General features: G+C 38.1%; 2 protein-coding genes and 1 long non-coding RNA gene across 9 annotated transcripts in view; 2 read left to right on the top strand and 1 right to left on the bottom strand.

The window, feature by feature from the left end:
• The window catches only part of PTPN4 (protein tyrosine phosphatase non-receptor type 4), a 207932-nt gene extending 201138 nt beyond the window's left edge, over nucleotides 1-6794 (top strand). For all 3 annotated transcript variants that reach the window (XM_029934710.1, XM_029934712.1, XM_029934711.1), the window contains exon 27: nucleotides 5555-6794. In XM_029934710.1, the coding sequence (XP_029790570.1) occupies nucleotides 5555-5641 (87 nt within the window). In that variant the 3' untranslated portion in view covers nucleotides 5642-6794. The remainder of the gene's footprint in view (nucleotides 1-5554) is intronic.
• On the bottom strand, nucleotides 5662-25334 carry LOC115287903. Its single transcript, XR_003906707.1, has 5 exons — nucleotides 25197-25334; nucleotides 13941-14015; nucleotides 12113-12209; nucleotides 7025-7133; nucleotides 5662-5979 (listed from the first exon to the last, which is right to left on the bottom strand). It is a non-coding gene; the product is annotated as an uncharacterized LOC115287903 (long non-coding RNA).
• Nucleotides 24589-26307, top strand: part of EPB41L5 (erythrocyte membrane protein band 4.1 like 5) — a 122989-nt gene continuing 121270 nt past the window's right edge. For 4 of the 5 annotated variants that reach the window (XR_003906706.1, XM_029934713.1, XM_029934714.1 and 1 more), the window contains exon 1: nucleotides 24589-24778. The gene's annotated coding sequence lies outside the window, so the exon portion shown is untranslated. The remainder of the gene's footprint in view (nucleotides 24779-26307) is intronic. The other variant, XM_029934716.1, reaches the window with a different exon arrangement.

The raw sequence follows: 26307 nt of genomic DNA on the forward strand, positions 1-26307 counted from the left end.
GTGTATCTATAAAAGATGAGTGGTTTTTCTTCTAAACAAAATCATAATACCATTATCACATGTAAGCATAATAAACAATAATTTCTTAATGTTATCAAATAGTCTATATTCAGATTTCCATTTGTCCCATATAAATCATGTCTTTTTTAGAACAACTTTATTGAAATTCACATACCACCAAATTTCTTCTTTAAAATTAGTTAATTATTTTATTTTTTGTTTATTTTTGAGCAAGATAGCAAGTGGGGAAGAGACAGAGACAGAGAGGGACAGGGGATCTGAAGCCAACTCTGCACTGACAGCAAGCATAGAGCCCAACACAGGGTCTCAAACTCACAAACTGTGAGATCATGACCTCAGCTGAAGTTGGACACTTAACCAACTGAGCCACCCAGGCACCCACAAAATCCACCCTTTTAAAGTATACAATTCAGCAGTTTTTAGTATATCACAGAGTTTTGCAATCATCGCTACTATTTATTTTAGAATATTTCATCACCCCAAGAAGAAACCCCATACCCATTTCCCTCATATAGTCTCCAACCTCCCTTCAGCCCAGCCCTAGGCAACCACTAATCTTTCTGTTTCTATAATTTTACCTTTTCTGGACTTTTCATATGGATGAAATCCTACAACTTGGTCTTTTGTATAATTACTTCTTTTAATTAGCATAACATTTACAGGTTTATCCTGTAGTGTGTATCATATTTCATCTCTCTTTTATCTTTCTCTCTCTCTCTCTTTTTTTTTTTTTGCCATTATTTATCCATTCATCTATTCATGGGCATTTAGATCATTTCTACTTCTTGAATCACAAGAATAATGAATGAAGAATGGTACCATAATCATTTGTGTACATATTTTTTGTGAATATGTTTTCATTTCTCTTGAGGGGGAATTGCTGGGTCATATGGTAACTCTTTTTATCCTTTTGAGTAACTGCCAGACATTGTCAAATTTGTGACCCTGAGATCAAGAGTCACAGACTCCACTGACTGAGCCAGCAAGGCACCCCTCTCTTTTTTCTATTTTAGCCTACTGAACATAAATAAAGTGGTATCTTGTTGTGGTTTTGATTTGTATTTCCCTAGTAACTAGTGCTTTCAAGCATTTTTTTATGTGTTTATTTGCCATTTATTTGTATATCTTTTGAGAACTGTCTATTCAAACCTTTTGCCCCTTTTCTTTAAAGATTGTTTTATTTTTAAATAATTTCTATACTTAACAGGAGCTTGAATTCACAACCTTAGATCAGAGATCACACACTTCACTGACTGAGCCAATCAGATGCCCCTGCCCCTTTTTTCAGTTTGTTTTTTGGTCATTTTATTGTTGAGTTTTAAGTGTTCTTTATATTATCTGAATACACGTGCCTTTTAGGTCTATGGTTTGCAACTATTTTCTTCCATGCTGTTGTTTTACTTTTTTGATTATGTCATTTGTAGCCCAAAAGTTTTTCATGCAGATGAAGTCTAGTTTATATATACGCTTTTTGGTGTCATATCTAAGAAATGATTGCCAAAACTCAAGGTTGCAAGGGTTTATTCTTCTGCTTTCTTCCAGGAGTTTTATAGTCTAGCTCCTACATGTGTGTCTGATTTATTTTGAGTTAACTTTTACATATAGTTTGAGGTATGGTTCTAGTTTCATTCTTCTGCATGTGGCTCTCCAATTGTTTCCACTGCATTGTTGAAAAGAACATTTATTTCTGGACTTTCAACTCTATTCCATTGATTTGTATGCCTCTCCTTACATTACTTGATTACCATAGCATCTTGATTACTTGGTTTTGTAATAAAACTCAAAATCAGGAAATGTGACTCTCCCCACTCTGTTCCTTTTTCAAGACTGTTTTGGCTATTCAGAGTCCCTTGCTTTTCCATATGAATTTTAAAAGGATTTGTTACTCTCTCTGCAAAAGAAGCAAGATATGGATTGCATTAAATCTACATATCATTTTTGGGGAGTGTTGCCATCCTAATGATATTCCATCTTCCAAAGCATTAACACAAAATGTCTTCCACTTATTTATGTCTTCTTTAATTTATTTCATATGTTATAGTTTTCAGTATACAAGTCTTACACTTCTTTTGTCAAATTTATTAAGCTTTTTAGTCTTTTTGGTGCTATCTTAAGGGAAATTGTTTTCTTAATTTCATTTTTGATACAAGTAATACATTACTTGGATGTAGAAATAAAATTGATTTTGTATGTTGATCATGTATCCTGCAACCTTGCTGAAATAATGCATTGACTCAGTTTTTTACATGTGAAAGTATATTCCTTAGGATTTTCTGTATACATAATGTTATTTGTAAATAGAGATAGTTTACTTCTTCCTTTCTACTTTAGATGCCTTTTTTTTTCTCTTTAAGTTTATTTGTTTTGAGAGTGAGAGAGAGAGCATGAGCAGGGGAGGGGCAGAGAAAGAGAGGATCCAAAACAGGCTTTATGCTACCAGTGCACAGCTGTCAGTGCAGAGCCCAATGTGGGGCTCAAACTCACAAACCGAGAGATCATGACCTGAGCTGATATCAAGAGTCTGAGAGGTTTAGCCAACTGAGCCACCCAGGCACTCCTCCCACCTTTTCTTCCCTGAAGTGTCCCAGCTACAACCTCCAGTGCAGTGTTAAAGTGGTGAAACCAGACGTTTTTGTCTTATTACTACTCTTAGGGAGACAGCTTTCAATTTTTCACCCAGTAAGTATCTAACAAGATGTCTTTTATCTGGTTGAGGAAGTTCCCATTGTTACTAGTTGGTTGAGTAAATGTCATCATGAAAAGGTGTTCAGTTCTGTCCAATGCTTTTTATGTGTGTGTGCCTTGTCTCTTGAAATGACTGTGTGGTTTTTGTCCTTTATTCTATTAATATTGTATGTTATAGTGATTGATTCTTGGATGTTAAACTAACCTGCATTCCTGGGGTAAATTTTACTTGGACATGGTGTGTAATTTTTTTTTATAATGCTTGATTTGATTGGCTAATATTTTCTTGAGGTTTCTGTATTTATATTCACACATAATGGATTTTTAATTGTAGCAAAATACACAACATAAAATTTACATCGACCATTTTTGAGTGCACAGTTCAGTAGTGTTACGTGTATTCACACTGTTGTGTAACCTATCTCTAGCACTCTTTCATCCTACAAAACTAAAACACTATACACCTTAAACAACTCTCCATAGCCCTCTTCTCTCAGCCCCTGGCCACCAGCATTCTACTTTCTGTTTCTATGAGTTTGACTGCTCTTGATGCCTTATGTAAGTAGATTCACGCAGGTTTTGTTTGTTTGTGACTGGCTTCTCTCAGCATAATATTCTCACGGTTCATCCATTTTGTAGCCTATATAAGAATTTCCTTTCTTTTAAGGCTAAAGAATTCTTGATTGTGTATAGCCCACATTTTGTTTATCCTTCTGTCTGCCAGTGACATTTGAGTTGTTTCCATATTTTGGTTATTGTGAATAATGCTGTTGTGAACATGGGTGTATGAATGTCTCCTTGAGATCTTACTTTCAATTTTTTTGTATGTATATATGCCCAGAAATCAAGTTCTTGGATTGTATCATACATAATGAGTTTTTGTTTTTGTTGTTGCAGTAAAATCAAGATTCAGATACATTCCACAAATTTTGATTGGTTTATGTCTCCTAAATCTCTTTTAATGTGTCTCTTCTATGTCTTTTCTTTTTTCCTGCAGTTTAATGAATAAACTGACTATTATCTGTATTTCCTAAAAGTGGTAAATGGATCTATAGACTTGAACAAATTAGGTGGTATTATGTTCTTTCTAGAAGCACTTAAAGTTTGTCTCTTCTTTTTGTGATGTTAGTGGCCTTGGGTGATCTGCATCATTAGCTGGTGGGGTTTGAAGAATGATAATAGTCTATTGTTCCTTCTTTCTCTATTAGCTGGAATACTTCTTTAAAGAGAAAGTTCTCTTTGGCTCTTTGGTTAACCAGTGTACAGGCTGTGCTTTCCTGTATCAGTTTTCAGCATAATGAGTTGGTTCATTTGCCTCTCCCAATGGGGACCTCATATTTTTGTTTGCCTTAGCATTCTGAAATCATGGATTTTAAACATATGTGATATATTTCCACTCCTAGTAGTTATCTTTTTTAATGATGCCTACCCTGTCCCATTTTTGGCCAATAGGAACCTATTCAACTTAGCTCCTAGTTACGGATAATTTGCTATCAATAAAGATGTCCAGGCTTGTGCATTTCCTGCCCCAGCTTTAGAATCATAATTTTTCCACAAAAGTACTATGTTTTGAGAAATTATTTTAGGGATCACCATCTGAGCACTAGGTACTTTAATTTGCTGGGCTAGTGTTAGTATTTGTCACCAGAACTCTTCCATTGCCAGAGTTGAGAAAACAAACATTTAATGAGTTAATACTGATGCTTCCCATACAAATTCAGGACTACAGTGTTTTTACTTAATATGTTCTACCTTATATCTTTATTTCCATTCTTCCTTAACAAGAATAAGGTTCTCTACGATACCAGCGATGAAAGATTTAAGCTGTCATCAATACTCACTTGTTTTACTCCACATGACATAATGTCTCAGAATAACAAAACTAATACTACTACCACCCACAGAATGGTTACTGAAAGGAATTTTCATTTTTTTCTACTTTTTGGATATATTCTATGAGATATTCAAGTAACTGTTTCAGAGTCCCTTGAAATAGCTATTCTCTATTTGTATGTGGTTATGCCATCAACTACATACACACATTGTTTCATATTATTTTCAACTGACAGAGATTTTGTTAAATTAATGTTCTAATTATGGTATATTTATGTGGTTCCAAAGTAAAATCTATAGAAGAAAGAGGTATATTCAGTGAAGTGTAATCTCTACCCCTCTCCTGCACCCTATTCCATTGATCTCTTATAAGAAACTGTGCTTTTAATGATCTGTCCTTCCCTTTTGTATAACATATATATTGAGATAGACATTTATATTCACCCTCTTTCTTTTATGAAGAGAGTACACTGTGTGCACTTTTCTCTGCCTTGCTGTTGTGACCTAACAAGATACTCTGGAATCATTTTGTAGTGGTTGGTAGACTTTGATTCCTTCCCCTTCAGCCCTTCACCACATAGTATTCCCCTGGGAGGATGTGCCACTCATTACTCACCCAGTCCCTTCCTGGTAGCCATTAGGATTGTTCCTCCTCTTTGTTAATAAAAATAATCCAGTGGTGAATAGACTAATTTATGAATATATTTTTTCAATTTTTTTTTCTAGTTTATCTTTTGGATAGATTCCTAGAAGTGGGATTACTGGGTGAAAGGTAAATTAATGTAAGTTTATTAGCTGCTGCCAAATTGTAGTATTTTCCATCCCTACTAGCCACGTATGAGTGAGTGTTGCCAACAAAATGCGTTGTCAGACTTCTTTATTTTTTGCCATTGTGTTGGTGAAAAATGGTATCTCTGTGTGGTTTTACTTTGCATTTCTTTGATAAGCCAGCCAGTTTCTCTGTTGTTGCTGTTTTCTGTTCGTTCTGATCATTTCTGTTCCTTCTGTTTTTCAGAGTCAATACAGATTTGTATGTGAAGCTATTTTGAAAGTTTATGAAGAAGGATTTGTTAAACCCTTAACAACGTCATCAAATAAATAAGAAAGCATAAGTCTGGGATATGTGTTGGAAACTGCTTTCTGTTATATTCACTGTGCCATAGTTCTGCTTGCAGGACATGGCAGTTACAAACAATGAAGAACTAACAAAAACTGAAAACTTCAGCACTGTTGCACTTTATGTTTAAAAATGTCACTCTCTCAAAATCTGTAATTCATGTGTTTGAAGACTATTTCATGCTTTGCTCCGAACAAATAGTGAATAACTGAGTATGTTCAGGGTAATTTATGAAATTTATGGTGGCACCATGCAGTCCCCTCCTGGTAGAATTGCCACAAACAAGGCTCAGAATTCTCCTCGTCTCTGATACACACCTGTATCTTGAAAGCAAAAAGAAGTACACATCAGGAGTCAGCTCTGGTGTTTCCCAGCGATTCATGTACTTACTATACTGATTCCCAGATTTTTATTTTTTAAATTTTAGCAATATCATTCTCAATATTAGCCAGTACACTGCCTATGGATGCAGCACGTCTGTCCCTGTACTCCCCTGTAGAGACCTGCTGTTCGTGAGAAGAAAGATGGAATTTGCTTTTCCCAGGAAATGCTGCACATTGTCCATTTACCAGCATCTTCTAGAAAGTATAAATATGAATCTACAAATTTTCTTGAATTTAATAATGTAACTTCTATTTATCATAAGGTTGGCTTATTCCAAATCATGTGATTTCACATACTTGATGTAAAGGAATGCATGCATTGTGTCTTAACCCCTTAAGTGCCTTGAGACGTCTTTGTATGTCTGCTGAAAAGGCACTCCTTTGACCCCACTAGGAGGTATGTATGTATACTGTACATTTACATTTTTATGCATTTTGAGTCAGTTCACATTTTAAAAAGTAGCTCTTGTATGAAGAGTTAGGCAAAGAAGGGTATGGAAATGCTATTTCCTACTCAATTCCTGTATTTTGCCACAAGTAGCAAAGATAAATTGTGTTCTACTGAGTGAGACTTCTGCTGCTATGGAATTACTAAAAATCTGCACATTCTTTTCCTAAGGGACAAGGGTTACAGCTTAGCAGCTCAAGTTAAAAGATGCTTTATCATTCAAATTTTCTATTTATTTGATCCCTAACTTTAGAAATGGCACCTAATATGCACATTAAAGTTAAACATGTTGATATTTTCAGCGAAAGTTAGCCATTCATTGTGATTTATTTCTATCACTGTCTAAATTATTACTCTCAGAGCATTCATTTCGGTTCATATCAAGCTTTGTTCACCACCAGTCTGTTGGTTGGGATACTTCAAACAGGGAATGAAACATTTTTGACTTATTTCTAAATGTAATCCCTCAGTAACTGCAGTGGGGGCTTGTTGTCATTTTTGCGTACAATTAAATTACTCCAGGTTATATGTACTTACTCAGTTACAAGCATGTTAATATGGAGAGTTTTGCTTGTCCAGCCTGGCGGAGTATCTGGTTCCCTTTAAGGATGTGTATACTTTCCTCTTCAGGATGTTTTTTTTAAGTCTACAGAGAGAGAGAGAACTTTAAAATAGCCCAGTTTTAATATAAGTGGAAATTTGCTCACCTATTGAAATATTATATTCACAGTTATTTTATATGGATTATGGTTAAGATACTCATTTCCTAATGGTTTCTGAATCTTCTGTATAGTCTTGATAAAACTTAGCATTTGAATAGTAGATATTGTGGAATGCCGTTTAGTATGAGGGGAGAAATACACATGTAAAAATTTTCAGTGTATTCAAAATGATGGTTTTTCAGATATTCAGAACCCATAATAATAAATTTTAGGAATTAAGTCCTAAAAATTTATAGCCAAAATACCAAATAGATTATTATATTAAAATAATTTAATTTTTTAAGAGAAAAGTAAATATAACCTTTATGTTAAAGAGAAATTCTCCTATGCCAGAATTTCACAGCCAAGACGGTATAAATTAGTAAATAACTAGAGTCTTATTTGAACATTCCATTCTCTACCAACAGATAAATATAGTTTAGGCTGCTATATGACATAATGTAAATTGAGAAGTGAACAAGTAAAATCATATTGGGGGTCTACATAATTAATAGCCATTTGACAGTTGTTTATCATCTGAGTTAAAACAAAAATCTATCCTCTCTGTATGGACAGAATATGACAACCATAGATTAAAAATATAAAAATACAGTTGTATAGTTATAAACAGAGAAATGTCGTGGTTGGCACATTCTTCAACTTACAGGTTTGTTTACACTTCCAGGATAAACTCTAATTTTGTTGGCAATGAGCACTGCTGTCTTTTTAAATCATTAATTCCAGTCTTTATGTGGTAAATATTAGAAGTTTAGAATTACATTTAAATTTCTCATATATGGATTTTTCATCTGGGAGCTACCCTCTGTCAGTATTTTTATGTACAGAAAAGATCCTTTTTTAAAAACATATTTATTAGGATCTTAAATTATCCTTCACAGCTCTTCTTAAAATGGGTGTGCTAATTATGCTTGTGTGTTCACCCAACAAATCAGACTTTATCCATTACACCTAAGAATTTTTTAACCCGTTCATCCATCTAAGTAGGGTTGTAGGAATAATCCCAGCTTTAATATGCCAAGTAGGTCTAGATTCCATTCATATCTATGTAACATTGTGAAACAAAAATGTCAGGTTTCTTGTATCTGAACTGCTGTCCCTTTCCTCCAGTTAACTCCCCTGCGCCCCCACTCCCCTCTCCCCGCAGAAATCAGTGCTGTTAACCTTCTCACAAGTGGAAATAGATACTGGTGAATCAAGGGGCTTTGTAAATGATGAGAAATGTTTATGAAAACTCACCTCTCTGATTTAAGGTGTTTTCACCATGTTCATTTCAAATATTTAATTAAGCATCAGCTTTGTGTCATCACTGTGTACATAGCATGAGGAATGTTTTGGAATAGACTTTACATTCACAAGAATTGGTAGTATTTGTTAAATGAGTGCATCCATTCAAAACAGAGGCAGAGTAAACAGCAGAAGACATAACGTCCATTGTGTGGCCTGCTAGCACACGTAGGAGGGGGGAAAAGGGGCTGCTCATTTTGATTAAGAGTAAAGAGAAAATTTGTATATGAAAACTGACTTCAAATTTATGAAGGTGTGATAAGCCATTAAGACAGTTGCTTGAAAGTTTCAAGTATTAATATGTACACTTTTGTGTGTTGATATATATTTGTGTGTTTCATAAAGGCTAATGCTAACAAACAGAGGTAAAGGGTTATTTTAACTATAGAGCCATTTATAATCTGTTGGCAGGTCTGGTCAGGTCTCATCAGGTATTTGAGCGAAAGTCTCCTGTTTCCACTAGAAATACTCTTAGCTGGAGAGCTGAAAGAAACTTGAATGATTTTATCTAATCTTACCTTCTCCATTATCTTAGGCAACATATATGAATATCATAAATTCTTGTGAATTTTAGTCTGTTTCAGCTCACGAATTATACTCAGGCAGTGTTTTCACTTAATAACTATGATCTTAGAAGATGTCACTTAATTTAGAAAATAAGTAGGCTTTAAAAGGTGATCCTAATTAGGACCCTGACTCCGTTTGCTAGTTATGCTTCCCTGATAGAACATAAGCTTTTGTAAAGTGTTTAGGCTGATCACACATGCAGTATGAAAACATTCTGAAATGTAAACTAGAAGACTAATTTTTTTAAAAAGCACTTAAAACATAGAACTAGGATTTAGAATATATGTCCACTTATAATCAAATAATTTGTGTTCATGATGTGAACATGTAGTAGAATTAAAGCATTACTTATTTTATAATCTTATCAGGAAGGGAGAAAGAAACAAGAATTTTTAACAATGTTCTATTTAATACCTGTGTTTTGAATATTTAAGATATTCTGATAGTAAGGTTGCCAAAGTAGTTTTGAATTCATAAAAATTATTTATACCACAATAAGGTGGGATATGTTTACATCTCTTTTATTTTGTAGTTAGGTGAATTTACACTTAAGTCACTTAGAGTAAATATATTATAGCAAATATTTGTGGGAATAAACATCTCTTAATAATATGACACGAAAAAGGTGAATTATGTCACATCAGCCAAGTAACTATACTATTACTGCTTACTTCCCACATTTACTTTAGCTGTCCAACCAGTTTCTGCAGTTGTGTGTGTGTGTGTGTGTGTGGTGTTTCTTCCAAGTAAAATAGCCATGTTGTTAATACCCACTGGATTTTATCAGATATCAGAATTACTGATCTGTTGGCAGATTTCTTGGTGTCTCAGTATGATCACAACATAAGTTATAACAACTGTTTATAAGATTCTTAGTGAATTGTATAGCTACAAAGGAATTTACAAATAATAAAACATTTTTGAAAGCAAACTGCTAAATAGAGAAGTTCAGCAATGTTATAAAGAGCCCATGAAATTAATCCCTAAATTGTGGTTTTGGTGTTCATCTTACTTTACAATGTCTGCAATTATTATCAATAATTGTTTTATTATATACTGACTTCATTCATTCTTAGTAGCAATTAGTACAATAAGCCTTTCAGTGTTATCAGAAACCACCAAGTCCTGTATCAGCCAGAAATGAGACATTTTATTTTCATAATCTTGGTGAAGTTGTCCTGGGTAGACACCAAATAGTTATTTCTGTTTCCATTTCTAAATTTGCTGCTATTTATTTGTATGTTTTTCTACTGCCGTTTACTGTTGATTTCTAAAGTTTCATAGTCATTATTATTTTTATTTTAGCAGCCCAAGCTCAATGGGCAGCCAGAAGTAGTGTCTACTGGGGTGCAATCCAGCCATATTGACTAGCTGTGATTCAGTGCATAAAGAAGAAAACCAATTTTTTTTAATTTACAAAGTGAATGGTATTAGCAATATTGCAAGTCAAAGACTACAATTTTAGGTAGAATCCTAATGTTTAACTTTCTGAAACCTTTTAAAATTTCCAGTAAAAGAATGAGAGTGTTTAAAAGCCTTGATGTGCTCACAGAAGTTTCAGTTAAGCACTGTAGAATTTTCCTACTTGTTGTGTAAATGATACAGAAAATATTTTTCTATGGACAAAAGATTGAAACTGTTAACTTCTTTTACTTCATTGTGTAAAAAGATGATATTTGTATGTCTTTCATGCTGTAAAAATATGAATGTATCTTTGAAATGTTATTTGAATTATGACTTGATTCTAAGGATACTCTTTGTTTAAGAAAGTCAGCAAGGGATTGACAAAAAGGAAAGGGGGAGTATTCCACTTCGATACATAAAATGCAATTTTAGAAGAAAAATGTAATTTTCATTATAAATGAGCAATCATTACTGAAGCTTATTTCAGATATAATGTTCATTCTTTTTTTGTCTGCTTTGTTTTAGCTCTAGAATAGAAAATTTCAAGAGTTTTTGTGCTTACTATTTTTAACTGTAAAATAGCTGAATTCTAGACTTCTGGAGTGTGGAAGGGTGTTTTTGTGTGAGGGTAAACATTCTGCTGCATGTGTTTACCGTGAAGGAAAGTTCTCAGGCTCTGTCACCGTGGCAGCCACAAATGAGAACGTTGTTGTGAGAGTGACTTTGGTGACACCAGATCTTTGCCTCAGATTCAGTATAGTAAATATGTGCAGAGGCCCCTGACAAATAGTGTTGCCTTTTTTTGATCAGTATCTTAGACAGATAAGACCACTGAGCCCAGTTCTGATTTGTAAACAGTGGCGTCTTAGATGCTTCAGGATTTATTAATTCAGCTGAACAACAGAAACCCTACCATGTTTTAGGCACGAATAATTTGCTCAACAGTCTCTCTTTTTTTTTTTTTAATATTTTATTTATTTTTGATACAGAGAGAGACAGAGCATGAGAGGGGGAGGGTCAGAGAGAAGGAGACACAGAACCAGAAGCAGGCTCCAGGCTCTGAGCTAGTGTCAGCACAGAGCCTGACACGGGGCTCGAACCCATGAATGTGAGATCTGACCTGAGCCGAAGCCGGAGGCTTAACCGACTGAGCCACCCAGGCGCCCCTCAACAGTCTCTTTAAAGGGTAGTATTTATTATCACTTGTTACACTTGACTCAATGAGGCCTTCATTATTTTGCCTCCTGCTTCCATCCCTCCAACTTACGAAAAGTAATTTCATCTTGTAGTCTTTGTGAAGTAAATGCCCTGAACAACTCTAAGGTGATATCTTTCTTCATTAGCTTCTTTTTTTTTTTTTTTACAGTGGTTAAGAGATTAATATCAGGCCCCCTCAACCCTGAGAGTTTCCAAAATTTAACAAATATTACTTGTGGTAACGTTAACTGAAATGCCACCTTGCTAAGTGAAATTATCGCCGTGACATCATCAAGGAGGATCAGCCCAGTTTACGATCTTAGATGCAGATAGGTACTGACATTTGACTTCCCCAAATCCTCTGTAGTCACAATTGAGCCCATCTTACTTTTTATTTTACAGAAGCTTTTTAGTTTTTACTGCTGAGTTGTGTTGCGGTTTCTTGACTTACCTGGCAAGAAAATTTCAGTCCAGTTCTGGGATTCTCTGGCACCCACCTTTTCCAACCCTTTGGTGAGCTCACAAGATTATTGGGTCTTTCTTGTATCCTGTAAGAGCAGGTCAAATTTCAGTGCTGAAATTGATTTCTTGAATTTTAAATAGTAGCACTTTATTTCATGCTTACTACTGACTTAATTTATACATTTAAAAATAAAATCTACCCTAGGAATTTTGTAAATATGGAAAAACTTTAATGGACAGTATGTAGAGCTCATTGGTTTGGACCCAAGTTCAGTGCTTTACAGTGATCTCTTTATCATTTGATATTTAAAAGGTAACTTGTGTGATTTTAGTTTTGCCACTTTTCTGTAATTGATTTAGCAGAGTGAAGCCTATCCAGTTGACTATCCTGCTGGGCTCAGTGCTCTCAGCTAGCTTCAGCCAGGTTTGGTTTACAATAATCATTTCTGTTTTGCATTTTTGTACATTACATAAATACTTGGAAATCCACTTGTTTGGTTCTTGTAGGTAGGGGTTAAGTCAATACTGCACCACAAGTAAGTTGAAGAGGGCAAAGTCCTGATACTTTATATACATGTCAAAGGACAAGATTTAAAACACTAAAAACAGTTTACATTAAGCTGTTTTCATTTTCTCTCATTAGAATATATGTGCTTGAAGAAAACAAAACACTGTTTAACACAGTGTTCTTAAAGCATCAGGACACTGCAGTTACCATCCATATTGTTATCTTTTCAAATAAGAAAAGTTAGTCTTTATTTTCTACAGTGTAGGCTTAATTTTAGGACAATTTACTATATACTCATCAGTGATATTTTTAAGTATTAGTTTTACAAAGAATTATTTCTATGTAGAGGGTGTATTAATTTGGGATTTTTTTTCTTGTAACAGGTGCTATATGTAAATATGAAGGGCAAAAATTCAGTTAAAATCTAGTTTATTTCATTATTAAAATATAATTTTGCATTTCTGCTGTCATTTCACGTTTAATTGTACTGAACTAGTAGCAAAATGGAATTAGCTCCTTAATTTTTAAAATTAACTTTTTCCCCATTTCACAAAAACAGCTCTTTCCATATGGTTTGTTTCCACAATTAAGAGGCAAAGAGGCTTAGGGTTCATTTAAAATGTGTAAGTTTGAATTTGGTCAACACGGGATAATTTGAAATCAGCACTCTGCATTTGTCACTGCAGCTTACGTATGCTTGAAAAGCCTGTGTATTTGTTTCAGTTTCAGTGAAAAATTAGAATTCTTGCAATTTATTCATGTAAAGAAATCTATGAATACTAACAGCAGACAGGATTAAAATGCTGATTGCCATTAATAAAACTGTTTTGGTCCTAAGAGCGACTCTGTTAGTGAAATGCTATTACACATATTTTGTTGGCCATATTTCATTTTGATTGAGAAATAGTTGTTCAGGTACAAACGTGAAAAAACTCTAGCTGTGACTTTTAATTGTTCAATTGCAAAATAAAGATGTGCTTTAGTAATTTAAAGTATAGGAGTTTGAAGATTATTTTTTGTTGTTGGGCTTTTTTGACAGCAGTTGTATTAATTAATGGGTGATCCGAAGGGACTGGGAGAAGGCTAAGTGCAAACTTTATTTCTAGAATTTCTGGTTTACTAGTGGCTGTGTTTGGGGAGGGGTGAGGGGATCAAGGAAGGAACTAAAAGGGATTTAGAGGATTAAAGAATAAGGAAATGCTCTTCCTTCACTTTATCTGCTTGACTCCTCTCTCCTCCCAGCACCAGCCCCTCTTCTGGTATTCCTAACATAAGATCTTGTCAATCAAAATAAGAGATCTTTCTGTACCTGCGTTCAGCACACCTCGTATCTTCTCCAAGTGCGGTTTAAGTATGCCATCTTTCTTCTGATAGAAAATAATCTCTAAAAAACAATATTTAAGTAATTTCATATCTTTAAAAAAAAGGCAAAGATCAAGATTTATGATTATACCATGATGATTCTTATGTACATAATAATAGAAATTTAAACAGTATAAGGAAGATCCACAAGGAGTTGTAAAAGCCTCTGCCCTACCCCTAAGAGTAGTCTCCCTCAAACCAGTGACAACTTCAATTAATTTCTTGTATTTTCTTCTGGTGGAAAATGTGTGTATACATTTATAAGCACATATACATTTTGTTAATGCTAGAGGGATTGTACACTATATTATGCGTGCTTTATCACCCTAGAAATATTTCCATATCAGCATATTCAGGTCTACCTCATTCTTCTCAATCACTGCCTTGTACTCCATCATGTGAATATACTGTAATTTAATTTCCTGATGCATACTTAGTTTGTTTCCAGTTTATGCTGTACAAGCAATGCTCTGTTGAACCTCCTTATGCAAATACGTTCATTAATCATTACATAGGGTAAATTTCTACCAGTAGAGTTGCTAGATCGTAGGGCACCTGCACTTTCAAATTTTACTGAATATTGTCTTAATTGTTCTTGGAAAAGTTTTTTATCAGTTTATGGTTCCATATAAGAATGTCTGTTTCCCCACATTTTTATTAGAACCTATATCAATCTTACCTGCTGATCTTATAAATGAAATTATCTTATTTCTTCTGTGAGGAGAAAGAGGAAGAAGAAATGATCTTTTGTATTTCTTGTTCTCAAAATTCCATATTAATATCCATTATTTTTATATCAGGTTGTTTAATGTTTTATTCATATGAGATGTTAGAAATTAAAGGACTTAGTCACTTGACAGTCGTGTGTTTATGTACTGCAAACCTTTTTTTTACGGTGTTCTTTGATTTTATTCTTCTGGAGAGTTGGGGGGGCATGATGATATTTTTGATACTTTTATCAACAAATATATCAGTCTTCTCCTTATTGATTTTGGGGTATACCTGCAAAAGCTCAACTCTAAGTCCCTATTAAACATTCCATCTGTGACAGAAGCTCTCTTAACCACCTTCTAAGTAACCCACTCAGTAGTCGACAGCACTCTGTTTTCCCCCTTGTGCTTCCGCTTCCCTTGCCTCCAGGGACTGCTCTCAGTCATGCCAGAGCTCTTTTGGTTCCAATTAAGTTGTAAGCGTACTAAAATCAGCTGTATTTATTTGCTAGCCTATATATGTAAATTTATCTTTAGTATATCATTTAATTAATTATGTACTACATAAGCCAGTGAAATGTGCATGAAAAGCAGGGAGGTTGGGTTTTTGCAAAAGCCGTATAAAGGTGTCATTAAAACATCATTAAATTCTTTAAAAATTATTTAAAATAGGTATTTGCAAGACCATTATGAGAGACTAACAAAAAATGATGCATTTGAGACAGAAAAAGGTGTATGACACACTTGGGGTCTGTTTTTTGCCACAGAGACTGAGGGACTCAAACCCAATTGGGCTCAAACTCAAAGTAAAAGCCCTATGTAAAAAAGAATCACAGATGAGAATGCATTCATATGTCCTAAGCTGAAACAAGATGCATGTCTTTTTTTCTAATCTCTCCTTTAAGTGGTTTATCAATCAACCAACTATTAGTTTTGAGACCATCCCATATAGTTTCTACTATATGTAAAAATTCCTCTCCTGAATATTGATAGTTTTTAAGTTTTTGCTATTAAAAATCATGATACGGTTAGCCTTTTGTATATTCCCTTTTAAGTGATAGTTGTATTATGGGTCAACTACCTATAAAATTTCCCCCTACACTGTGTTATAAAAATATTCTAACATAGAGAAAATTGAAAGACTTGAACAGTTAACATCCGTATACCCATCCTAGGTTCTGTAATTACCATCTTGCTGTATTTGCTTTATGACTTGTCCATCTACCTAAATGTCTCTCCATCAATCAATACATCTTTTATGTGTTTTATAAAATAATGTTGCCTATATCTATCAGCCTCCTTTTGATGGGTAGCTGGGTGTTGAGAGACATTCTTGATTTGGGGGATTTTATCCATAAAAATCCTGTGAACATTCCTGTAACAAGTATGAGTGTTGAACGCATGCTCACATTTCTGAGTCAATATCTAGGAGCAGAATTGCTCCTATGTTAAGTATATCTTAAAGTTTTTATTGATACCATCAAAACTGGCTTCCAAAACTGCCGTCACTTTACAAGCTTGTCACTAATGTGTCTGTCTTTACCCTTGGTGAGTATCAAGACTCTTAAGTTTCCTCATGTAATAGATAAAAATGTGATTTGCAAATTTGAATATCTTTTTATATGGTTATTGGCCATGCATGTTTCTTTTCTGGTGAATTGTTCATTCAAGTCCTTTCTATTTTGCAACTTGGTCCATTTAAACAACAACAGAAAGCTATTTGGACTTCTGTGTCTGAGCATGAGGGAGTATAAGGGCCGGAATCTCCCTCCTGGTGTAAACGACTTTTGGAAACAACTTTTGCAATCTTGGAAAAAGTCCAGTAAGACTATCATTCCTGGGAAGAGATCAATAAGAGAGGTGAGTGAGCCTTACCATAAAGGTTTCTTTGTGGAGGAAATTTATAAGCTGATGCAGGAGTATGAAGCCTAAACAAGACTGATAATCTTGCTACTTGGGGAGATAGGTGTCAGAGTTTGGGCAAGCTGGGGCTGTTAGAAGTTATAACGCAAAGTTCCAGAGAGGAGAAAACTACATAAAGATTTAAATAAATTTACATAGGAGTCACTCTTGAGTCCTAGACTTAATCTTTGCATATGGTAAAACCTCAGGAAGCCAGACACTTTTGAGGAAAAACAATTACCAAGTTGTAGGATGAATATTCCCAGGGATGGCCACAGGGATGAGAAGTAATTCAAGTTTCAGACTCCATGGAGAAGCCTCTTTGAAAATAAGATATAGTCAGCAAAAACCCAAGAAAGCCCTAATTTTAGAAGTGAGACTAACCAAAGTTGTAGGGTAAAAGCTACTCTAGACTTCATTTCAGAGATTTTAAAACAAGTGTCAAAATGATCACACTCACAAGTTAGTTACCTGGCTAATGGATAAAGACCATTTACTCAAGGGGCCCCTGGGTAGCTCAGTTGGTTAGGCATCAACTTCGGCTCAGATCATATTCTCACAGTTCACGAGTGTGAGCTCCGTGTCAGGCTCTGTGCTGACAGCTAGGAGCCTGGAGCCTGCTCTGGAATCTCTTTCCCTCAAAAATAAACATTTAAAACAAAAATACTATTCAAGAAACTAAAATTTGTCATGTCCAGCAGCCAACAAAAAGTTACTATAGCTAGGAAGACACAAGGAAGTATGACCCCATGGAGAAAAACCACTGAGAAACACTCAGAAAAAGTAAAGATGGCGAGAACAAAAGGACAAACATGTAGAAAGTAGAATCAATATGCCTGTGAATGTAGAAGAAAATACATAAGAATTTTTCTTGTTTATTTTGAGAGAAAGAGCATGATCGCAGGTAGGACAGAAAAAGGGGAAGGGAGGGAATCCCAAGCAGGCTCTGCATTGTCAGCACAGAGCCTGATACAGGGCTCAACCTCACAAACTGAGATCATGACCTGAGCCGAAATCAAAATCAGACACTTAACCAACTGAACCACCCAAGTGCCCCAAGAAGAATATTTTTTTAAAGAACCAGTTGGGAATGATACCTTGGAAGATGGTGGAGTAGGAAGTTCCAGGAAACCGGCCTTCCACTTAAACGAGGAATTGGCTTGCAGAGACTCTCTGGAGTAACTACTTTGGAATTCTGGATCTAGCTGGAATATTTGCAGCATCTAGCTGGTGAAGAGACTGGTAAGTTTTGATAAGTGTTTAGCCTTTCACACGATACCAACTCCCATTAGCTACTTGTGGTTCTGGTGTGGTTTGCTGGAGCGAGACTGGGCAATAAGAACCTTGTCTTCCAAATACCGAGATTCATGGGTTCTGATTGAGGATTGCTGCTCTTGATCGAGAGGCCAGGACAGAGACTGGTATCTATTGTTTGAACCCCAGTGGGCTAAAGCTGCTTCCAGGGGATTAAGAACAGTACTTGGTGTTCCCTGTCCCCATCTTGAAAGCCAGACCTTGGGACTATATTTGTCAGGTCACTGGTTGCCACAGAGTGACAGAATAGAAAGGTGAGTGACCATATACAGAAAGGAATACGCACTTTGAAAAATACTTCGAAAAGTTACAAATAGCCCCAGACTTCAGCAAGATTCAGTAATTCCTTTTTTTAATATGTGACTGTTTATTTTTGAGAGAGAGTACAAATGGGGACAGAGCAGCGAGAGACAGAGACACAGAATCAGAAGCAGGCTTCATGCTCAGATCAGCGAGCTTTCAGCACAGAGCCCACAGACCGTGAGACCATGACCTGAGCTGAAGTCAGACACTTAACCGACTGAGCCACCCAGGCGCCCCGGTAATTCCTAAGGAATGGGGGAAATTAGGTCTTCAGAGTTCTCACAACATAATACTCAAAATGTCCACTTCTCAACAAAGAAGAAAATTATTCTTTATAATATTATTATTTGTAATAAAATTACAATAAATAGGAAAATATGGGCCATTCACAGGGGAAAAAGAATAAGAATTGGATGGAAATCATTATCAAGCAAGTCCACACAGTAGAATTATTAGTCGAAGATGTGAAATCAACTGTCTTAGATGAGCTAAAGGAAACCATGGACAGGAAGTGAAAGAAATCAGGAAAACCATGCATGAACAAAATAAGAATTGAAAGGAACCGAACAGGTACCCTGGCTGGCTCAGTTGGTAGAGCATGCATCTCTTGATCTTGGGGGTCATGGGTTTGAGCCCCTTGTTGAGTTCAGTTATTTTAGCCTGAAAACCTACTACAGGGGTTCAATAACAGGTGTGGGTAGTCAGAAAAAAAGGATCAGTGATATGAAGGTAAGACAATTGAAATTACTTAGTGTAAGGAGGAGAAAGGAAAAAGAGCCAAGGGGGAGGAAATAATGTGAGGGACCTGTTGTATACCATAAAACACACCATGAAAGGACTTCAGATAAAGAAAATTGGCTGAGAATATATTTGAAATACAGTAGTTCCCCCCCTCCTCCACTTATCCATGGTTTCATTTTCCATGGCTTCAGTTATCTGCAGTAAACTGTGGTCCAGAAGTGAATGATCCTCCTCCTGACCTATCATCAGAGGGTTCTTAGTAGCCTAACACTAGGTCACAATGCCTACATTAGTCACCTCACTTCATGTCATCATCACAAGAATAAGGATGAGTACAATACAATAACATTTTGAGAGACTATATTCACATAACTTTTATTACAGTATACTATAATTGTGTTTTTAGTTACTATTTATCTCTTACTGTGCCTAATTTGTAAAATAAACTTTGTTCTAAGTATGCACGTATACAATGTATACATGTAGTATGTAGAGGATTTGGTACTATCTGTGGTTTTAGGCATCAGTTAGTCTTAGAATGTGTCCCCTGCAGATAGAGGGGCATGATTGTAACAGCTGAACATTTTGCAAATCTGAGAAAAGACATGAATACACATGTCCAAAACGTTCAACAAACTTGAAGCAAGATAAAATTAAAAGATATGCACACCGAGATACATTATAATCAAATTGTTGGAACCCAAAGACAAAGAATTTTGAAATCTAGAGAGATAGTAAATAGAACTTAAGATCAACAACTAACTAGAAATGATGGAAGTCATCAGGCTGTGGGATAACATTTAAGATTCTGGGGGAAAATGTATCAACCAAGAATTTTATATGTGGCAAAAATACTCTTCAAGAATAAAGAAGAGAGGTACCCGGTTGGATTAGTCAGTAGAGCATGCAACTCTTGATCTCAGGGTTGTGAGTTCAAGCCCCATGTTGAGTATAGAGACATGCACCCAAGTGTGCACCAATGGATTCATGGCTAAATAAGTGAAATCATTCAGTATTTGTCTTTCTCTGGGTTATTTCATGTAGCATAATGCCTTCAAACACCATCCACGTTGTTGCAAATGGTGTAATTTCCTCATGTTTTTGTGGCTGAATGATATTGCATTATATATACCACACCTTCTTTATCCATCAGCCACTGATAGACACAGATTGTTTTCATGTTTTGGCTATTGTAAATAATGTTACTATGAACATGGGGGGCAGATTGCTCTTATGGGGACACCTGAGTCATATTGGTTTAGGGTCTGCTCGAGTGACCTCATCTTAACTTGATTTCATATGCAAAGACCAAATATGGTCACCTTCATAGGTATTGGGGATTGGAACTGCAACCTATCTTTTTTGGGACATGATCCAACCCATCATCTGTTCTAATTACCTCATTTTATACATGAGAAAACTGACGCCAGAAAAGATAAATCCTTGCTCAAGTGAGTTAGTGGCAGGGTGGTCGCCACTGATCTTTCTACTGTATGTCTTTTAATGCCTTCCCAGGCCCTGGGGGCAGTCAGTAGTCACAGGTATGGGGCAGTCAGCGAAAACCTCCCTACTCAACACGTACCCACTAATGAGCAGTATCAACAACTGCAAGCTTGTGGGTAATGCAGACTCTCAGTCTCCACCCTAGACTTAAGCCTTTTAACAAGATCTGCTGGTGACATACACATCAGCTTCTAGAAATAATGAGCCTTGGCTCCTTCCTTTTTCTTCCCTTGAGTCTCCTGTCTCATCCTGGTTTCACCATTAGGCAAATCTAATGGCAAAATGTTTTTACTTCTGCCTTTCTATTAGCCAGTATTATGAACTTGCCTGGAGCCAGCCAAGGCTTTCTCAGTTTTTCTTCCTATCAGTGTAAAAAAGGAGCATCGGCTACCAGACCAGTAGACTCTGTTCCAGAATTGTCTTCAATTCATCCTTCCATGTCCCTTCTCTGCATTCCCCTCCCCCAGGCATCTCCCCTTCTTTTAAGGTGTCCTTCAATTAGCCTGCGTGGCTAATACTTTAGTATGAATTTGTTTAAGATCTTACTCCCGGCAGGGTTTCTTGCAAAGAGAGAAAGTGTGTACTTTCAAAGATTCAAAGTGATTCGGGGCGCCTGGGTGGCTTAGTTGGTTAAGCTTCCAGCTTAGGCTCAGGTCATGATCTCACGGTTTGTGGATTCAAGCCCGGCATCGGGCTCTATGCTGATAGCTAGCGCAGAGCCTGGAGTCTGCTTCAGATTCTGTATCTCCCTCTCTCTCTGACCCTCCACTGTTCTCTCTCTCTCTCTCTCTCTCTCTCTCTCTCTCTCTCTCTCAAAAATAAATAAAAAACATAAAAAATTAAAAAAGAAGATTCAAAGTGGACTTTCATGAGATTCTGGCTCAGGAAAGCTTTAGCTGGATAAAGGGAACTATCCAATTGCATGAAATTAGGCACAAATCATGACTCCATTTAGGAGACCCTCATCATCTATTTGCATCCCCAGGTACTTATGTTCTTTGGTCTGTAATATTTACATCCTCTTATATGTCATGTTGTACACTTTTGAAAACATTTTTTTAAATTGTTTTCAATGTTTATTTTTGAGAGAGAGAGAGAGAACGCGCCCAAGCAGGAGATGGGGGGGAGAGAGAGAGACAGAGACAGAGGAGACACAGAATCTGAAGCAGGCTCCAGGCTCTGAGTTGTCAGCACAGAGCCCAACACGGGGCCCGAACCACGAACCACAAGATCATGACCTGAGCCGAAATCAGATGTTTAACCAACTGAGCCCCCCAGGCGCCCCAGGTAACTTGTTTTCTGTAACGCTCATTACTCCCCTGTGAAGAAGGTAGTATCATCTTTATCCTAATGGGCTTTAACGCTGTTTTAGTCTTTGAAGTTTAGACTATTTGCAGTCTGTGTATAGCATTCTCTGTCTTAGTGGTGTTTCCTGATGCCTGGGTTTATTTCTTTATTTTAGTTGTGTGCATTTTTTGAATAATAGGTAATGCTTTCTTTGATCCAGTGTCTGATAAATGAGTTCTTCATGATATTCATCACTCTCCTGAGAGTGTTTTATTTTCAATGGAGGTTTTTTTGGAATACAGGGGTCCTTCAGTCTCCAGGACCAAGTGTTAAATGGGACTTCCTTCTGCTCCACTCTGCTCAGAATACCGTGGCATGAGTGACCCCACTAGTGTGGACCAACTTCAAAAAGCTAATCAAGTGAGTAAAGAACTCACTTGGAAAGAAACACAAGAGAAGGAGAATTTACAGGGTTGGGACAAATATCCTTAATTATTTAAAGGGTTCTGATATGAAAGAAGAATGTTTCTCGTGCCAGCAGCAGATTCACCATGAAGATAATTCGGTTTAAGCTTTAGGTAGGTCTCTGACTTGTGTGGGCCCCTTCCAAGAACCTGTACCTAATTTTGAATTCTTAAATATGTATTATTTCAGGTAAAGGGCCCTCTCCCAGTTGTATGGTTTTCAGAAGCCACATCATTGGATCTACCTCTTCTGCATGGCTCCAAAGGGCAAACCAGGAGCTAAGATAGAAATGGAAATCTAGAGGCGCCTGGGTGGCTCAATTGGTTGGGTGTCCGACTCAGGTCATGATCCCACAGTTTGTGGGTTCGAGCTCCGCGTTGGGCTCTGTGCTGACAGCTCAGAGCCTGGAGCCTGCTTCAGATTCTGTGTCTCCCCTTCACTCTGCCCCTCCCCCACTCATGCTGTGTCTCTCTGTTTCTCAGTAATAAATAAATGTTAAAAAAAAAAAAAAGAAATGGAAATCTAGAGTGAGGATGTTTTGTTAAAACTGCCAGTCATTTCACTGGCAAAAACTTGGGAATAGCAGAGAACTGCAATTTGGGACAAGCAAGTTATGCAAAACCATAGGCAAATCTAGGAAACAAAAATCCAGAAAACAAAGGGAAGGAAGGGCCTCTCTTTTACAGAGGGAGGCCGAGAGGGCTGTTACAGACAAAAAGTCCCTTGGAGTAAACTGGGTTTCCGAATAGAGGGGTTTATCCTTGGCTCAGTTGTGACGGTCTCTCACTGGGGAGGAGAAAAACCCGCTTCCTCCTGGGATGGTAAAGTAGTGTAGCTAAGGCAGCCTGCTCTGGGAAAGTCCATCTTTTCCTGTTGGGTTTGAGCGGTGCAGCGTGAGAGCCCCCCCTGCTGGCTTCCCCACTCCATTCTAAACCATGTTTCCTTTTGTTAACTCTCACATCTCAATGAAGGCAAATCTTTCCATGGACCATGACTATTTCATCAAAAAGTGGGCTATTGCAGTAGGCACCCTCTAAAGCCCACCCAGAGTCATTCTTCCTTGCAACACCCCCCTTATCCGGCTAACAAAACTTGGATTTGTTCTGGGGCGCCTGGGTGACTCTGTTGGTTAAGTATCAGACTCTACCTCAGCTCAAGTCTTGATCTTCGGGTCCTGAATTCAAGCCCCATGACACGCTTTGTGCTCTCACAGCATGGAGTTTGCTTGGGATTTTTCTTTCTGCCCCTCTCCCTGCCCCTCTCCAGGTCAAGCTCTCTTTCTTTGTCTCAATCAAAATAAATCGATAAACATTAAAAAACAAAAACAGAAACTTGGATTTGTTCAAGAAGTTAATGGAGTGTCCAGAACTGAGAGCAGGCCCTTCCCCAAATCCCAAGAGTGAATTGTGATTGGTATGAATGAATCATGGTGTTCTCTTATACCCTATGGTCAGTAAATAGTCTAAGGATCAGTAAGTAGTCTAAGTCTGGGCAGGTAAAGATAATCCAGTTTTGACTAATGAAACACCCCTGTGTCCTGTGGGGGGACTTCACTCTGTAAACTAAAAGACAAAGCTTTAGGAAGTTCTTTATTTCGCTTTTCATTCCTGAAAAGATGGCCCCTGGCCATCTGTCAAAAATGACCTTTCTTATTCCCCATCCCATCCCCTGCTTTTATTTTTCTCTCTCTCATTTAGCATTGCCCAACATACTATTTAATTTTACTAATTTATGTCGTTTATTTTCTGCCTCTCCTGCTAGCATATAAGCTGCATGAGGGATTCTTGTCTGTCCTGATACTCGTCTATTACCTCCAGGGTCTAGAACACCGCCTGGCCCATCACAGGCAATTTCACAAATTATCTGCGGAAAGAACTGATGACATCTCCCCTCATCACGCTATGTTAAACAGAAATCTATTTCCCATCCCCTGCTTTACTTTTTCATGATACCACTATTTTATATGTATTTGTTACCGTCTTTCTCCCCACCACAAAGTTCTCTAACAACGAGGCAGTAAATACTTGCTGCATGAATTAATTTCTTGAACGAATAGATGAATGAATCTGAGCCACCTGATGCTGGTTTCCGAAAGCGCTAAACTACCTTTGAGATAGGACTAATCTGGGGGCTCTCGGCGGGTGTGCGCCCCCTCCGAAGGGAGGAGGTCTGAAAACCAAGGCTGGATTTCGGCAGCGCCCCTTTAAACCAGCCGCGGACGCTGGGCCGGTAGCGCCAGTTGCAGACCTGGCTGGGCCTGGCATCGCCTGCTTAACCCGAGTCTCGCCCAGCCTAGCGATTTCCGGGGCGGTGTCATTGCCCAGTTAAGACTAGAGCGCCCCGCCCTTGGGGCGGAGCCTAGAAGGGGCTTTAAGGGGGCGGGCCGGCGGGAGGCTGGGGTCCTTGGGAGGATTAGCGCTAGGTGGGCACGCGCCTCGGGCCGCCATTTCTTGGCGTCTCTAGAGGAGCCGCCCGCTCGTCCGTTTCCCTCGGGACCTCTTCCCTCGCGCCGCCGGCTCTCCGCGCCGTCTTCGCCGCCGCGCTTCGGTCCCCAGCCCAGGTAAGTGCGAGGCCCAGTGGCCCCGGCCCCGCTGCCCGCACCCGGCCCCGTCCACGCCCCGCTTCGCCTCCCTGCTCGTGGGACCCGTTCCAGGCCACTCCGGGGCTCGGTTCTCGCGGCCTCGCCTCAGGACTCTCCGGCCGCCGCAGCTACCCCAGCCGGCTCGCAAAATATTAAACCTGCTGGGAGGGGAGGGGCGGCGGTGGCCAATGGGGCTGAGCCGCCGAGTTTCGGGCGATACCGTGAGGCGCGCGGCCGGAGCAGGGAGTCTGGGACGAGGCCGGTTAATGTGCGCCGGCTCGACCCCTGCCCGGCCCCGGCTCCTTCTCGGGCAGCCGAGGGTCGCCCTTCACTGGGAGGTCTCGACTTAGCCGTCTGATTGGCGAGGGGGAGGTGGCAGGACCAGGGGACTACCCACCTTGGGTTTGTGTCTCACGGCGTGACAGCAACCACCTGGGTGGACTTCTGGGGTTGGTTTGCGTTTCAGCGAAACTTCAGCCCCTTGGCGTTTGTGAGAGTCAGGTGTGTTCCCAGCAATGGCGGGATCCAGGGGACCCGCCCCGCCCCCACTCGTGGAACTGGGCTTGTTCTTCGTGGATTCTTCGGGGAGTGAACTTACGTGGGACCTTGTCGCTCCCTTTGTGGCTACTAAGTCTCATGAATTTTAGCCGAGAGTAAGAAGACCCAAGTCTTTTAAGCCGCTTACCCGCGTTTTAAATCAATTACAGGAGGGTTTTTTGTGTGGTTTTTTTTTGTTTGTTTGTTTTTTGTTTTTTTTAAGAGTTAGGGGAAAAGTGACCTGTAACTCCATTTCTGGCATTGCTAACAGGTTGTTGAACCTTACTTAACGTAGTGAATTATTCGAACACGTAAGCTTGTTTGCAGTTTTCTTTCTTTAGGTAACCTTCCTTAGAAAATGATAAGTATTACTAATGTTGAATTATTCTTTTACAAACGTTTTCTGCGTTGGGACTAGTGGAGCCAAAGGTATTAATATCTTTATGGAACTTATGTATATTGGTGTATTGCTTTAGCAAAAAGCAATTGCCAGGGCGCCTGGGTGCCTCAGTCGGTTGAGCATCCGACTTCAGCTCAGGTCATGATTTCACGGTTCGTGGGTTCGAACCCCGCTCCGGGCTCTGTGCTGATAACTCAGAGCTAGAACCTGCCTCGGATTCTGTGTCTCCCTCTCGCTCTGTCCCTCCCCTGCTCCTATTCTGTCTCTGTCTCAAAAGTAAACATTAAAAAAAAGAAATTAATAAAAAAAAAAAAAGCAATTGCCTGCCAAAACAATGTGGCCATCAAGAACTTAGAAGAGTATACACATTTCATGATAAACTTCTGAATTTTTAGATTTAAAAAAACCCCTTCAGTAAATTCAGTTTACATTTTTATGATTGTAATGGAAACCTTTCTTGTTCACTGCTGAGAAGTTAGAAATCACAGATTAAAAACTAGCATTTTTAAAAAAGTACGTAGAAACCTACTCTCCAAGTATTCCAGTGTATCATTTTAGTGTCAGAGAAGTT

The sequence above is a fragment of the Suricata suricatta genome, chromosome 3 (assembly GCF_006229205.1).
Source record: "Suricata suricatta isolate VVHF042 chromosome 3, meerkat_22Aug2017_6uvM2_HiC, whole genome shotgun sequence".
Classification (NCBI taxonomy): Eukaryota; Metazoa; Chordata; class Mammalia; order Carnivora; family Herpestidae; genus Suricata; species Suricata suricatta.